Raw genomic sequence first — 17,293 nt, forward strand, 5'->3', positions numbered from 1 at the left:
AGGCTGAACAGTTATACAGGTTTTTTTTTACAGGGATAAATAGATTATCAGGTTTCCTTGTTTCACTTTAAGAGCCAACTCTCTCAGCCATTTTCCAGACCTGCCATGCAGAGGGGTTGGCCTCATGGTTTCGGCTGAAGGTGCTCAGAGCACAGCAAGTCTGAGGTTAAACCAGCAGCATTTTAAACCAAACATCCTAACTTGGAGCCCTCTCTGCAAATATTCATCCATGTCACTGTGCTTGCTATTATGTAGGGTTTAGGAAGTACTGTGACTGAAATCTAGTTCTGTGATGGTGAAGAGAGCCAACAGTGCTATATTCGATTTAAATTTGTTTCAAGGGAAGACCGGGGCCAGCAGGGCAGAAAGGAGCAGTTGGACATCCTGGACCAGAAGGAATTCCTGGGAACACTGGCAAACCTGGCCTGTCAGGAAAGCCTGGCCCTAAGGTAAGTTGCTTTCAACATTGCCCCCCTTTATGTCATTTTGCAATACAAAATTTTCTAAGGCTAAAGTATTTCAACAGAAGGAACCATTCTCAGTTGCTTCAGCATCTTGGAAATGAGACCAATTCTTCATTTTCTTTCTCCTTTGCTCCTGATATTCTGGCCAGGATGTAAAGTCAGCATAAGGGAAATGTGCTGTCAGAAGAACTATTTCATTAGCAAATGTTAGTAGTAACCAAGTGACAATGATTTCTAATGAGAGAGGCTTCACAGTTCTCTTCCTGAAAATGAGCCACAGACCCCGACTGAGACTGTTTCTTTTCAGGTCCTGAGATAATCCCACGTTTTTCTTTGTTGTCTTTGAATTTGTAATGTATGTGTCTCTACCTAAGGGATTACAAAGCTTTGCCCAAAACCAGTAAAAAAGAGTATTAGGTAGCTGAAGGTACTTGGGAACATTCTTGGAAACAGACCTTTTTGTCTGTCTGTTCTTTGCTGTGGGCCAAGGGCTGTGACCTGCCACCTGCTGCTCTGGGAGCAGTGACACAGCTCTTCACTTGTTCACTCCAGAGAGGAGAGAGAATTCCTTTAGTTGTTGACATTGTTGAAAATCTGATCACTTTGATTTCAGGTATAGGAATTCTCAGTAGTTCTAGTTAGGAATTAACGAGGGTGCTGGAGGCACTCTCACAAGTTTTTATTTCCTATCTGGTTGAACAAAGAGAAAATTAAACTAGTTACCCATAGGGGGCAGATAGACCCTATTCGAGCCTCTTCAGTATCACATCATGTCCACTGAACCTCTTTTGAGTACTTAAAATTCTTTGGAGTTGCATTTGGGAGTATCACCTCAAAGAATTCTTACATTTTTACCTTTTCACTCAAAATGTCATATTTCATATTAAAAAAGACTCCATTACTCCATATTAACAACACATAGTAGTGTTACGATTTGTAATAGAGAGGCTTTTAACTGACTTTTGCCACAATGAATAAAAAGAACAGAACTTTTGCTAGATAAACTTATCTGCCCATCAACCTATAAGCTACAGTACCATACCCAAAAGCCTTGAAAATCACATTTAATATAAAAATCCTGTTTCATATAATGCTTTTAGTTCTATGAATGCTTAGCAGAATGTCATATGAAATAAAAAAGAACATATATGTGTATGTATATATTTCTACTAAAAGGCATCACAGAAACATTCATTTAGATGGTAGCAAGTTTTCATGTTGTATTTTTTAACACGTCAAAATTGGCTTAACTCCATGTACTCTGTAACAAGTCTTTTCATTAAGAATAGTTCCTAGTCTGATGTTCTCATACATTTTCATAACAAATATTCTGATCTTTCTTGATGTGGTGGATATGAAGCCCTACAGAGTGTACACAATATTAGCAGTATGTCTGGTATTTATAAATAAGCATATTGAATTTTGAATGTTTCTGTGAGAGAGTAGTCTCATTCTATTTCTTGATGTGGAGTTCCTTCTTGAAAAATTGAATACTACGAATCTCAACAGTATTTTCATCTCATCTGTAATGACTGAATTCAGGATCTTGTTTTCATCAGAAGGATGTAAGCTCAGAGTCCTCAGACATCACACAACACTCATCCAAGAACAATCTCATGGAGACATCTCTAATTAATGGATATTAGTGCTCTTTTCCTGCATATTTCAAAATAGAGTTGACAAATAATGAAACAGGGATCGGTACTAAAAGCTATTACTCTGAACATGCAAATTTTCAGGTCTGTGAAAAATTTTAAGTGTCACATAAACTATTGTCTATGATCCCCCGTGGGAGGTAAAAGCAGTCACTGGTATGCCCGTGAGTGCTTTCATATACACTTGAACGCACAATTACTGTGGACAGAAGTTTGCTCACAATTTCTAGGTCACTGGTGCCTAAGCTGGTGATCCAATTGGGCAATATTCCTGTTTAGGAGGGTGCTAATAGGGAATATGCCTTGCATAAGCCCACTGAGGCAACTGATTCTTTTGAATGTTCTCAGAAGTCTTTTAAAGGTCTAGGTAGATGATCTCACACAAGTGACATCAGGATATATTTAGGGTAGGACAGAACAAGGTAAAAGATGAACACTGAACTGAACAACTGCAAAGGTTATGGTATGGTTAGCATTTGTTTTTCTAACAGTGGTGACTTGTTAAACTGTAATAACTTGACTCCTCAGAAGCCTCAATCCACCCCATGGTTAAAACACATGTAGCTTTGCTGCTAAGGATGATGGGGTTTTGCTTTCAGAGTATTAGCAGAAATCCAGATGATACTGCTGATCCTTGTCTTTCCATATGTTTTGATGTGTGTCTATATATACAGAGCACATTAAGTGGTTTTGATTTTTGTTATATACCTGTTTTAGCATACAATGAAAAAACATGCTTGGCTGTTCTGCTTGTAACCAATTATTTTCGATTTGTTAAGGGTAATAAAGGAAACTCAGGCTTACCAGGTCTGGCAGGTTATCCTGGAGCTCGAGGTCCCAAGGGATTGCCAGGCATGCCAGGGCCCATGGGAGCACCTGGACTAAAGGTACACACATGCGATTTGTTGGTTAAGTACAGTAGTACTGATACTGCTTAGTTTTCATACTGCATCCAGTGGCTGTGAAACCACCGTGCTACTGTTAATGACATAACTGGTATCAAAACTTATGCGAAGGGTAAAAGTGCAAGATGTGCTGACCTCGTTCCTATAAACTGTAATTTGAAAATAGAGTTCCCATCCATCTGGATGCTCTTCCCAGCTCCAGGAGCCACTCAAAACACTTTGTTATTTATTCCCCCAAAGCTTTAGGGCCAAATGTTTCCTAACCTTCTTTTTAAACTTCTGTAACTGCTACAACTGTAACAGTTTAGATGATTTGAACATCTAAGCAATCTACTAGCAGAGAAGTACTGTGGTTTCAAGTCTAGGTCCCAAGTGTCATGGCAAACGAGCATGTCTGAGATGTTCATTTACCACAGAACTTAAACTGTTCTTGCTCAGCCCTGTCAGAAAGAAAGAAACCTGAGTGTGCTCCATTTTCCAGCCAGTTCCTGGTACCCAACACCACCGTATTTTTATATCCTCATATTAATTAGACTCATTTCAGTGGTAAAAGAATCAAAGAATGGAAACACAACAGATCATTTTCACCATTTAGAATAGGATTTTTCATCTAAAATTCATGATTTGCAGTGCTCTATGGGATATCATTGGTAAGCAGTTTTTAAAACTCTAAGTTACTTGAAAACTGGGGGAAGGAAATACTGTCTGTATTATCTTTGAATGAAAATATTTTAGTGTAAACTGTATTCACTATTTATAGTGTCTATTGCCAGGGCTCCCAGTCTGGTTTTCACTCCTTTGTCTAGACAATGAGCCGTAGGAGGTAATTCCTGCTCAGAAATTCTTGCAATCTCAAAAAGACAGGAAATCAATGAGGTGACGAAAAACTCAGCAGATAGTACAAAAGAAGTGTTAAGAGTGAACACACCAAGTCAGGCCTAAAGTCTGTCTATCCTAGCACAGAAAGGTAACACCTAGGAAAAAGCATTCCTGAAAAGCAAGCATGAAAGTTGTATGTTCCCAACCTAAATTGCAGGTCAGTAACCTCCTGAGCTAGACACGGTTTCTATGCATTTGACAGTTCCCAAAGGACTTCTCTTGCTTGAACTTGTCTAATTCGCATTTGAATCAATGTAAACTTTTATTCTAAACAGCAAGGAGTTCTACAACTAATACTATGCCTTGCTCAGACTATTACTTTTTAAATTTACCGCTCTGTATTTCATTTTGTGAATTTCAGTGCTTGTACTGGGAGATACCATACTGGAAATGATGTTTCCAAGTCAAGGAACAGTCAAGTCACATCTGTGATTTAGTGGAAGTATAATTCTTGAAAGCAATACTGATGGACATAAAATGAATGGAGTAGGTCTTTTTCTTAGAGAGCAAGCACGTTGCACACTTCTGCCAGGAAACCACTCTTCACATTTATAGCTGTCATAATTGTAATAAATGATATGTTATCTTCCTGTTCACAGGGTGAGAAAGGGCTTCTGGGTCATCCAGGAAAGCGAGGCAAAAGAGGACTTCCAGGATCACAAGGTGACCAAGGACCAGCAGGAGCTGCTGGACTGAAAGGACAGACTGTATGTAATCACAGCTCTTGATGCCACACAAGTAATCCAAGAGTTACCAACATGCAATAATAGTAAGGATGATTGCTCCTATTACAGGGAGAAGATGGAGATCAAGGTTTAATGGGGTTTCAAGGATTCCCAGGTCCAAAAGTATGTGCTCATTATTTTCTGTTAGATCTTAAGCTCTTAAGTGAGAATATTAGGAAAGCATAGAATTAATTGGCTTTAACAATAATTTGTTCAAAATCTATTGGAACTGTTGGAATGTTGTAGACAGAACTGTGTATTCCATGTCCAAAGAGGGATGTTCTGTGTCAGTGTGCTTTGGTATTTTCACTGTTACTGCTCTTAGAAATTATCTTCCACTGGTTATAAGAGATTGAAACAGGTGGATAGCTAATATCCATGTTTGCTTAAACTGTTCCTTTGCATTTTCAGGGTCCTGCAGGGGACATTGGCTTAGTTGGAATTCTGGGCCCAAAAGGTCCAACAGGCCAAGTTGTAAGTGTTTCACTCCCTGAAAGAGATTGTCCGGTTGGCTTGCAAGTGGCACATGTTTTTAATTTCCTATTAACAAGGCCAGAACCCTCTAACCAAACCTTTGTCTCTGAGACTATGGTTTCACTAAAAGCCCTTTGCTTGTGCTACAACACTGCTCTGGTTGCAACAGGGATACAGATACACAAGCAGAACTGGACGCTTAATCTGGAAGGAAAAGAGCAAGTTTTGCTAACACAGTGTGGCTTTCCTAGTATAATTTTATCCACACAAGTAGCCTTATTGCTGTCATAGCTTTTGTCAGTTGGGGTTGAACATTTTATTTCATCTTACTCGCAGCAATGCTGATTGTATAACTCTGTCCTACAGCAAAAGCAAAAAGGGTTAGACTTTGCCTGCAGTAAGACAAGAGTGGTGCTCAGGCATTATTGATTTTTATTAATAGATAGTCCTTTTTTTTTTTTCATAAACATTTCCTTCTTACATGTAAGGTTACTAACCTGCATTAAATCATTCTTCATGACATTCTGTTTTGCTACTCACCAAAAATGTGGAAGCATCTTTAGCATTGTGTCATGTTGGGGAGTGTGCAACCAGCTCACAGCATCAAATGAAAAAGGAAAAATGGGGAAAGGTTGGAGCATGAAAGGCCTTCCTACAAAACCTTCTTGTTTTACTGCTGCCACTGCCATCACAGAACTGAATTAGTTCAGTTAGCCAGATGCAAAGCAGCAGCCTTAGGGGCCTGTTCTAGCAGCATGTTTTGTTCTGAACATTCCTATAGGATATGAACACTGGAAATGAGCCCTTTGCTCTAAATGAAATTGAACAGGAAAGTAACATTTCAGCAGCACTTACTGGCAGCCTTACAAGAATACTCATGGGCAGTAATATAGTTCAAGACATAGTTGACTGTAGCACAATAAATATGTGGTCTTTAGTAATCAGAGTACCTAAGTTTCCACTGTTTTTAGGGCACCAGCTTTCACATAAAAGAATGTGTGTGGGCTTTCCAAGTATAACTATTACTAATTACTAAAGTAATTACCTTGCTGTTTTTGTAGCAATGCGCACTCAATGTTCAGAAAGAGAACATCACCATGATCTTTTGGATATTGGCCAGGGCTGTGTGCTGAGCAACTTTAAACCAGGACGTGTCATGAGGATTTTCTTCATTTTAAAACATGGCAAATTAATAAATTCTTTGCTTGTTTACAGGGATATATTGGCCCTGTTGGTCAAGAAGGCATGACAGGTCCAGCTGGCAGGCCTGTAAGTTTCGTTTCCCTTTCGCATGATTTGTTTATTTCACCTACCCTTATTTTTAATAATCTGTTTTGCAACTAGCAATCTTCTAATTTGTCTACTTGCAAATAGCAACTAGCAGGATCAGCTTCATGTTGTATCATGCTAGTAAGCTAACGTATGCAACTCCAACATCTGTAATACAAACAAGAAAAAAATTATAAAAAACAATGACAAAAAATTGGAATAGCCTTCTAAATACAGTATACAGAGGGCTTGCCTACAGGGGTAGTGGGTGAGTCAAGGTGTGGAAAAGCACATGGTAACTACCACCTGGATATTCTTTCTCAGGCTTAGGTGTGAGACATATTCAGAGGGCAGCCACACTCGCTTTCAATGTGCTGATTGGGCTGAACTGTCCAGAATGCTCCCCCAGCTGTGCTGGCAGTGCCCATAAGCCCTTGTTGGGGTGTTCCAGGTGCTAGTGAGGTCCCTGTTACAACTCAAACATCTTTTTGGCCTTTCTGACAATCTTCAGTGCACCCCAGGTTCCTCGCAGCAGGTTCCTCCCTGTTTCCATCCCTCGTTGCCCTCCCTGTTTCCATCCCTCGTTGCCCTCCCTGTTTCCATCCCTCGTTGCCCTCCCTGTGCCAGACACAGAGCTGTGTGCTGCCAGGGCACCCTCTGGCTCATGTCTGCAGCCATGCAGGGAGGTTTTAGAAGCTTTTTGTACCACTGAAGTTCCTCTGTCTGATCAACAAGACTGGGAAGAAATGAGAATATCTAAAAATTGAAATAATAATAATAATAAAAATAACAGGAATATACAATAAAAGCAACAAATACAATTATTTACAAGTGAAAAAGAAAGGAGAAGGGTAATTTCCCTTCAGTACTTAGACTATTCTTTCCACCTGTTGGGGAAAAAAAGAGTAAGTCTTGCTGTACTCTTTTTCAATCCCACACAGGAGGACAACTTTGCAGTTGTGCAAATGCGCATGAAAGCGTTTGATATACTTCATATTGAATGTCATGGTTTGCCATTATCATTAAGAAAGCATTACAGTTGAAGATCGCTTCTATGTGTTATGAAATGCTGCCCTCAAAATGCAGAATTCTTCCAGGAAAGAATTGTAAGATTGTTACCATCTTCAGAAACACAATTTAAGTGCAAAACTAGCCAAAAATACCATAGAGACAGAAGAACAGTGTTTAATCTGGCTGTGAGAGGAGAACTAATGGGGTAATAAAACCAGACATGTAACCAATGGATTTCTTCAGTGACAGAAAGTATAGAGTTTTGTGCTCTACTCTCAAGATATTGAAGCACCGATGAATTACAGTGGATCTAATTGTAGAGAACACAGCTGATCAACAGGGAGAACACTGACAGTTACAATTACTGAGAAAAAAAACATATTTACAATCAGAAGAAAATAACAGCTTTCCACATGCAGAAATCACAAGATGTTTTCAAGTTATTTAGTTTGCTAATAGTACGGGGAAATTAAAGCCCCAGAGTTGTAAGTACTTCCACAGGTGAGACTGGATTTCTCATGTGAGCAGTGTAACTCTCATGGGTATTAATTTACTTGTTTTGGTCCTAGGTGGCTAGAAAACATACTGGATTAACAGCTGCTCTTTCTTACAGGGATCGAGAGGTGAAAAGGGCACAAGGGGTGAAACGGTAATATGAAATTATTTTGGTGCTTTCACTGTTTTTTTGGCTGTGTAAAAACTATTCCTCTGTTACTCTGAATGTACTTTGAGTGCTTTGAATACCAGACAGTTGTGTTGTGCTCCAGGAGAGCACTGGCCAAGAAACCTGGTAGCATGTGTCAGAAGTCTGACCTGTTCTTGCTCAAGTTGACTTCTCTAGATGTGCTCAGTGGGGATGTGCGCTGCCGGGCAATAGGGCCCTTGATCCTGTAGCAGTCATGAACTTCAAATCTGTCCCATTCAGATGTAAAAGAGAAATCCCTTGTCACGTTTTTTGTCAGTGCCTCACAGCACAGCATGCATACGCATGTTCACACATCTGTATGGTCTTGTTTAGAGAGGGAGAAGTTCAGGAGAAGCCTGGAGCTGAGGATGGGTGTCCAGGCTGTGTGTGCTGCCTGTTTTTTGTCTGTCAGGGATACACTGTTCATTACTACAAAGAAATGTCCATTTATTCCCTGGAAGACATGGAATGTAAAAATCACGTCTCCTTGTTGAGGTCAGTGGTGAACCGAAGTTCAGGTTTTGTAGGTTATTTCTGGAGAAAAATAGGGTCAGAAACAGAGTTTGTTAAAAATTTTAATCATAATTATATTTCAATTAATATTACTGTGATTGAAACATTTAGAAAAACAGTGAATACATTTTGGAATATTATTTCAGAATTCTGATATTTTTGAAAGTGCCTTCCAATTTTCTTTTTTTTTTTTTTTTTAATTTCATGTAATTCACATAATTAATTAGATTTTAGAGTTATAGAATAATCCAGGTTGTAGGACATCTCAAAGCATTTCTAGACCAGCCTCTTGTTTAATAAAAAGAGTCAGCTCTGAGATTGGACCATGTTACTCAGGGCTTTATTCAACTGGATTTTGAAAATTTCCAGGGATGGAGATTGGATAATCTCTTTGGGTCATGTGTTCCAGTGTGAGACTATCCTCAAGGTGAAAAAAGACACAACTTTATATGATAAGGCATAATCTGTAATTTTCTATTATGATCTTGTAGATTTATAATCATCAAGTAAACTTAAAGAATTAAAATGTTCTTGCCTCACCTTAACAAAGAATTGCAAAGAAGGGTTTTTACAATACAATCAGTGATGGCAGCTACTACGCTGTATCGTGTACTAGACTATTATAATGCATGATGCTACTGGGCTTCACCCATTCTGAGATGCGATGACATAGCATCAAAATGACAAAAGTAGTCAGTGAAAGCTTCGTGTTAATAATTGTGTTAAAAATACTTTGTTTCTTGGAAAATTTCTGAAGTCATGGAAAATATGGAAGTCCTTGGGATTGCTCATGTTTCCAAAGTTAACAATATGTATCATTGCATATAAAACCAGGGCCTTACAGTATTAGAAAAAGGTTGGAGCTTTGGCCTTTGACCTTCTGTACTAGCCATCGAATGGAGTGATTAAAGAACTAAAGAGCACACTAAAACTAACTGTTCTATTCTCTGCCTTTGTTATGAAATGGAATTATACTTGTCTCCATTAAACTCTAATGTGATCAAAGGGTAAAGTAAGTAGATTTGTAAAGGTAATCCAGTACATTCCAGTAAAACATTTAGCAATTAATTTAATCCATGAAAAGTGTAATTTAAACTTATTTTAGTGCTCTACAGCAGAAAGAACATTTATAACATCCCTACAGGATTTTCAACACACTGTGTGGTTTTATTGTATTTTAAAGGCTTTTAAAGGTAATGGATATAGCCCTCTGAAGTTTTAATGCAGTTAAGAAATGTAATACCCCCCAAAGTAGTTTACCATAGGTAACAAATAGCATTCAATATTTACCTTTTTTTTTTCCCACACTGGTTTTATTGGCAAGCAGACAGTGAATCAAGACAAATCACGTTTGCAACGTATCTTAAATTCATTGGAACAGTGCAATTTTTTTATTTTTAAAATATTGAGTTCTAACTCAAAAACACCTATAAATTTGAACTGGTCTTATCCCAGCTTTTTGAGTCTTAGAATAGTGGCACATGCCAAGAATGCAGAATATTAACTGAAGCACTCAGTCATCTGAAAAATCCACTGGAATGTCTAAATCTCAGCATGCAGAACAAGGACATCTATTCACCAGAGAGCAGTGGTTACTTAGGGACAAACTGCTGAAGACTTTGTGCCTTGCCTTGACTCGGCATTTGCATAATCAAGTCCTGAACCAAGATAAACAAATATGGCCTTACACTGTCAAATTCATTTCTCGAGTTTATTTTTCACACATTATACTAAACATTTTCCACCAAACATGATCGCACAGTTCAGTAACAGATCCACACAGGACTGAAGGTGTCCTGCTGCAGTCTAACAGCACCTGAGCTGCTGATCTGTCTAGTTAAATGTGGCGGTCAGTCGGCTCAGCTGGTGTGCAACAGTGCAGCTCTCATCTCTCATCAGTTTTGTAATAATTAATAACAACAATATTTTACGCCTATTGAATAGTGATATGATTTCAAAGAAAATTTCAAGCTGGGCAATGATCAAACTTAGAAGAGTAAAGGGAAGTCAGGTACTTAGCACAGAATCCACAGGGTTTTCTCTACTGTGTGTTCTAAAGTGACCAATTCTTTGATTTCTATTTTCCAATATATATCATTAATGTATTCATAAAATACCAGTAAGGATTTACCTAAAAGAAGCTTAGAGCCCCTTCTATAGGTATAAGTGGATGAAATATAAATAAATAGAGGCAGGATTTACCAATTGAAAAGATGACAATATTTATAGTACCTAGAGCTTGTGCCATTAAGGTTTTCTTAGTTGAGTATTGGAAGACCATCCCTCTAAACACCCAGAAATTGCTTCTGTTTTGATTCTCCCCTGATCGCCGAAGAGTGTTTGTAAAACATGGGTCTTGCCCTCAAAGCCATTTGCGGTCCCTCAGCACAGCTTTGTTGGTATAGACCTGGTGCTAGGAGTGGCATGATGTTCCCCACTTTTCATGCCCTTCCTAATCCCACACCTGAGCCCCCCTGGCATGGCCAGGGCAGCTGACACAGGTGACGTGCCAGCACATGTAACTTGGGCTGCTGTGGAGGTCCTTGTAATGCCTGGCAGGTGTATTCCCTAGGAGCTACCATGTGCTCTGCCTCACAAATATGTCTAGAGATAGTAAGAAATGCAGCTGAACTGATAAATTTGAAACCTAAATGACTTCAGTAAATTACTTCTGTCTGCTTTGAGATCTTTTATTTAAATACAGGTGAATTAATGTTAGATTGAATCTGGCCTTTCTTTAACCATTTCCAGCTGTCCTTGCTGGTGGCGGCTTGATTCACGGCCCAAGTTCAGCAGTTGTCACCTGCAATGACACAGTGAAATCTCACAGCAGAAATACTTCTTATTACTGTATTAAGTGATTTACAACTTAATACCTCTTTGACTAGATCCGTTTCACAATACTTGTCAGCATGACCATGTCAGCTAAGATTATTTCTCTTTTGGCAGAGACTTAGTACTAGCGTGACCACACTGGTGTTAGAGGGCTTTTGCTGGAGCAGCTTATTGTGCTCAAATAATTGGTACAAGCCTCACTGGCTAAAGAATGTTTTGTTTAAACTCACTCAGTTATATTAAAAGGTTTTACTAATACATGATGCAGGTCTGGCCTGTGCCTTTCATTTCTTCTCTTTTGCTCATATTAAGGCACTGACACCTATTCTTGTTATTGTTCTTGGTGTTATTTATGTTACAGCAGCTTCTAGAGGCTTTGCACATACAGATTGAAGAAGGGAATCTAACTGAGACACAAGTATCGCTCTATAATCAATAACTATTCATAGTCATTCCATCTTAATGTAAATAGTTGCTCAAAGAAAGGATAATTCAGATGGAGTTATTGTTTTGGGGAGAGTCCATGGCCAGCCCTAAGGCAAGTCTAAAACTTAGATTGAGGACTCTGTTCATTGTAGGCACTATAAGCTAGGGAAGAGCAGCTGTTTCTCCTCCTCCCCACTGTATCATCCTGCACACTAAAGTGATGCCACTTATGATGAGGGAATAACAGCAGAACTTCTTGAATGTGAAGGAAGCCTGCAATATCACTGTTAAAAAATGAACATAGCATGCTCTGGCTGAAAATTGACACTGCTAATAAATGAAGATAATAAATGCCTAGCAGGTACCCATGGAGTAAAGCATATCAGTTGGTTTTTTACAACCACCCATAACATTATTTACAATGCTTTTATGATCATTCATCCCTTGTAGTACTTGTGTTGGCAACATGCATATAATGCTGGCACAATATGTCTAGCGTGTTATATACTAATACTTTTTATGACTTCTGATATTCCCTTAATATCAAAAATAATTTGATAAACAAGTAACCAGACAACCCAGCAATTCTAACAGGAATATTCACATGTTAACAGAGTATGGTACTTTAATAATAGTAACTAATAATCTACAGCTTTACCAAAACTAATATGACATCTTCTTCATTGTATGCATTGTGGTATTTTGACATTTAAAAATACACAAATATAAAAACAGATGTTCATCTATAGATGTTGCATTTAATCTTCATTTCTTCTAGGGACCTCAGGGACCTCAGGGCCAGCCAGGGCCACCTGTAAGTGCATTAAAAAAAATTGCCTGCATTTTTCTGTTATGATTGCATTATATAACCATGTGAAGCGCCTGATTTCTCCTATTTTCCAGGGACCACCTGGACCACCAGGACCAAGAGTAAGTTCTATAACAACCCTAACCTACGATACAGTCCTTTTTTGACAGTGAACATAGCAGGATCCTTTTCAAATGTGTTGCTTGTTCTGTCACAGCACATGAAATGCAAATATATTTTTCTTCAACTTCCATCACTACAGTAACACATTTCTTGGACCTTCCATCTTACGCTATCAGCTCCATTCTGCCACGCTGCTGAATTCTTAACAGGCAACGCTCAAGGACAGGATCAGACTTTTGACATCGGTTAACTCCATCATGCTCTAGGTTTTTCTCCTGTTCTGCATTTGGACACTCTGAAAGATAGCAACAGAAAACGTTGTGCTATTTCTGGCCCAGATGTTCTCCTTTACACATATATACATATATGCAGTACACACAGAGAGATTTAGTTTAAGAATTGCGCCAGTTAGGACAGACTCAATATCATGGAATCATGAAGTAGTTTGGGTTGGAAGGGACCTTCAAAGCTCATCCAGTCCAACCCCCTTGCCATGATCAGGGACATCTTCACCCAGATCAGGTTGCTCAGAGCCCTGTCCAGCCTGGCCTTGAATCTTTCCAGGGATGGGGCATCCACCACCTCTCTGGGCAACCTGGGCCAGGGTTTTACCACCCTCATTGTAAAAAATTTCTTCCTCATGTCTAGCCTGAATATCTGAAGTGCCCTAAAGCTGTAATGACGGATGTAATCTGAGAACAAATTGCAAGAAGTAGATGCTTGTGTGGGTAACTTAATGCTTTAAAAATAAACAAACGTGTTGTCTGGGTCTGGTATATACATCCCACCAAATGCAGAGAATAAGAATACACAAGAAGCGGCTTCTTCCTTCATAGGCTGGTTTATCCATCTTAGTATTTTTTCGTGCATCATGAAGACTATTTTGATCTGATGGCTGACTGAGATATTCTTTGTGTGCTTCTCTGTAAAGAGAAGCCTGTCCACTTATCTGGATTGGTTTTCCAAAGTATGTAAATTAAATGGCTGGGAGGAGTAAGGGGGGACATTGGTCTGTAACAGCTGTCATAGTATCTGTTTTCCAGGTTGCAGGAGTATGATCATTAAATTGAGTATAATTGTACTAACAAAAATCAAATATGCTTTTTCTGTATGCATGCTTGCATTCTTTGGAAATGGGAGGATCGTATTTTATAAGTGTTTACAATTAATTATTTTCTAAAATGAAAAAATGGTGAAGCTATCATGTATGTTACTACAGTGCTCAAAAAATTTACCACCTGCATTTTAGAATGTTGCTGTTCATCTTTTTGTATTCTGAAATATCTTTTCTTCAGAAACAAGTGGACATCAATGCTGCTGTTCAAGCTTTGATTCAGTCAAATGCTGCACTGCAGATGGAGGTAAAATATTTCAATGTATTTACATTGTCATATGGGGTATGCAATTATTATTCTATTCTTTGAGGACAGAACAGGACTTCTTTAAAATGGTTTAATTTAAAGTGAATCATGGATAGCAAATCATTACTGTACAATTTAATTAAACGTGCTAGGATTCATACGATATGACTGAAATTAAGAAAAACAAGCATTTCTACTTTTTGGTCATGATTAGCAGCAATGGAAATGTATTGACATAGTGGACTGTATCTGTTCAGTCATAGATAATGACTGTGGCATTTAGGCCTTGATCCAAAAAATACTGACAAGTGTGTGGTCCCATTGATTGCAAGAAAATTACCTGCATGGATGAAGTCAAACATATTTACATATATTTTTCTAGGTTAAGCCTACAAGTAGATTTCACTGTTCAAAATCTGAAACTGTTACATATACTTTAAAAATGCACTATTTTTTTTCTTTTTCCTCTATTCACATTTTTTTTGTCGTGTCATAATGACATATTTGAATGATCTTAATCTGCCTGTATCTTCACTGCTCTGAGAATTTTAATAAAGTGTACTAATTTTTTAATTGGAATATGTTATTCTTACCCTGTCTCATATGGCTGATTGCATGCATTAGAAATACTTTGCTTCTGTCTGGCTGTTCAATGGCCATTTGACTCCTACTGCATATAATGTTGTGACACTTCTTTGTGGTAACATGTTTGCTAATGGCCCTTGGCAGAAATACCAGAATACTGAAGTAACTTTACTAGATCACAGTACAGAGATATTCAAAACGCTGCACTACCTTAGCAATTTACTGCACAGCATCAAGAACCCCCTTGGCACACGGGATAACCCAGCACGCATCTGCAGGGATTTGCTTAACTGTGAACGGAAAGTGGCAGATGGTAAGTGTTCACTTCCATTGAAACTTGAACGCAACTAGGCTTTCAAATGTGTTGCTTCCAAATGTTACTTTCTACACCAAAATTCTAATGTGTAGAGTTTTTTATTATATTCTGTTGCAGTGTGCCTGTCACAGCTACCTTTATTTTATCTTTATTTAAGATAAAACTTCCGAATTTTAAAGATCAAAGTATGTGGCTATAGAGATATTAGACACAGATTATATATATAAGTAAACAAAAGTGTCCATAAAATTTGAATCTGAATCCAATTTTGTGATTAAAAGTTTCCCCAGTATTTATGGCTAATCTGTAATGAATTTTTTGTGGATCAGTTCCTAGATTCCTAAAGAAAAAGTTGTATACAACACACTACTACTGTCATATGCACTGACAGTTGTATCCCAGAATAACCTGAATCAGTATTTCAAACCAAAAATAATTATTTAAACCTGGAATGTCAATACCATGACATCATTCAGTTTGAGTGGCTAATAAAAAAATTAATACCTGGGAATATTCCTATTACCAGTTATGAGCAGTAACAAGCTAAGGAGAAAATGGGAAATGAAGTTAAGAAGTTACAGGGAAATCACCATTCTGTGGTATATATAAGGATGGATCAATTCTTTAAGACTCAAGTAGGGATGAGTCTAACTCTTATTAGAACCGTGCTCTCCTAAATAAATCTCAGTCCTTTAGGGCCGCAAGGTCACTGACACAGACCTCCACTTCAGAGGATTACACCCCCATATATATTGTAGAACACAGTCTCACCCATATTTAACCATAAATTAGAGAAAGCTAAATCCTGACATAACTTGGATGTGTCCTGTTTCTTTGATCGAATCAAATCCCATGGATTCACAATGGCAAAGGCTCCTTATTATCATCACTAGGTTATGTCATGTAGAAGTATCTGATGGGAGAGAGTGGAGAAATAAAGGATCTTCAAGATGCCATGAGAGCAGGAGAATTTAGATTGATATTTTACATCCTGAGTGTATTCTCTGTATAAAACCAAGACCAAATAAATTTAAAAAAAGGTTTTAATACAGAGAGAGCAGACTGGAAATACCATTTGTTCTCACTATTAAGTGCAGAAAAACAAAACATTTTTGAAACTACGACAGTATTCAGAAGTCATTGTATATGTAGTCAGAATTGAATGGTTATGATAATTTTGCTCAGTATCTTTTACTAGTAGAATTATAAAAGTGAAAAGACTTAGATATTCCTTTTCATATCCTAGTGAAGCTATGGGGATAATATATATATATAATACTTGCCAAAAAGGTTGAATATTTTTAACAAATTCTTTAGTAACAATTATATTTTGGTTTTATTTTCCATCTGGGATTATATGCTAATAGGAAAATACTGGATTGACCCAAATATTGGATGTCCTTCTGATGCCATTGAAGTTTTCTGCAACTTCACTGCAGGTGGTCAGACATGTTTGACGCCGCTGTCTGTGACAAAGGTATGTATTGCTGGAACTCTGAACAAATTAACACTTACTTAGCTCAGTAAGAGAAGTTAGATTTCAGGGGCTTTTAAATGTGCACCTTTGTGGAAGAACACATCTCATAATCTGTTACCAAAGTTGCTTAACCAACCTCATAGCCTTTTATGAGGACATAACCAGGTGGATAGATGATAGCAGGGCAGTGCATGTAGTCTACCTTGATTTCAGTAAAGCACTTGACACAGTCTCCCACAGCATCCTTGCTGCTAAACTGAGGAAGTGTGGACTGGATGATAGGGTAGTGAGGTGGACAGTGAACTGGCTGATGGAAAGAAGCCAGAGAGTCGTGGTCAATGGGCCAGAGTCTAGTTGGAGGCCTGTATCTAGTGGAGTGCCTCAAGGGTCAGTACTGGGACCAGAATTATTCAATATATTAATTGATGACTTGGATGAGGGAACAGAGTGCACTATCAGGAAGTTTGCTGATGACACCAAGCTGGGAGGTGTGGCTGACATGCCAGAAGGCTGTGCTGCCATCCAGAGACCTGGACAGGCTGGAGAGTTGGGCAGGGAAAAATTTAATGAAATATAGCAAGGGAAAGTGTAGAGTATTGCATCTGCACAGGAACAACCCCAGGTTCCAGTATAAGTTGGGGAATGACCTATTAGAGAGCAGCGTAGGGGAAAGGGACCTGGGGGTCCTGGTAGACAGCAAGATGACCATCAGCCAGCACTGTGCCCTTGTGGCCAGGAAGGCAAATGATACCTGGGGTGTATTAGAAAGGGGGTGGTTAGTA

At 38.5% G+C, this 17,293-nt stretch overlaps 1 protein-coding gene across 2 annotated transcripts in view; it reads left to right on the forward strand.

Annotated features, from left to right (window-relative positions):
• COL24A1 (collagen type XXIV alpha 1 chain) overlaps nucleotides 1-17,293 on the forward strand; it is a 140,749-nt gene that overhangs the window by 119,414 nt on the left and 4,042 nt on the right. For both annotated transcript variants that reach the window (XM_071810473.1, XM_065842596.2), the window contains 12 exons: nucleotides 342-449; nucleotides 2,899-3,006; nucleotides 4,503-4,610; nucleotides 4,698-4,751; nucleotides 5,040-5,102; nucleotides 6,318-6,371; nucleotides 7,996-8,031; nucleotides 12,620-12,655; nucleotides 12,745-12,771; nucleotides 14,068-14,133; nucleotides 14,863-15,031; nucleotides 16,402-16,511. In XM_071810473.1, the coding sequence (XP_071666574.1) occupies nucleotides 342-449; nucleotides 2,899-3,006; nucleotides 4,503-4,610; nucleotides 4,698-4,751; nucleotides 5,040-5,102; nucleotides 6,318-6,371; nucleotides 7,996-8,031; nucleotides 12,620-12,655; nucleotides 12,745-12,771; nucleotides 14,068-14,133; nucleotides 14,863-15,031; nucleotides 16,402-16,511 (939 nt within the window). The remainder of the gene's footprint in view (nucleotides 1-341; nucleotides 450-2,898; nucleotides 3,007-4,502; nucleotides 4,611-4,697; nucleotides 4,752-5,039; nucleotides 5,103-6,317; nucleotides 6,372-7,995; nucleotides 8,032-12,619; nucleotides 12,656-12,744; nucleotides 12,772-14,067; nucleotides 14,134-14,862; nucleotides 15,032-16,401; nucleotides 16,512-17,293) is intronic.

Source organism: Patagioenas fasciata, chromosome 6, assembly GCF_037038585.1.
Source record: "Patagioenas fasciata isolate bPatFas1 chromosome 6, bPatFas1.hap1, whole genome shotgun sequence".
NCBI lineage: Eukaryota > Metazoa > Chordata > Aves > Columbiformes > Columbidae > Patagioenas > Patagioenas fasciata.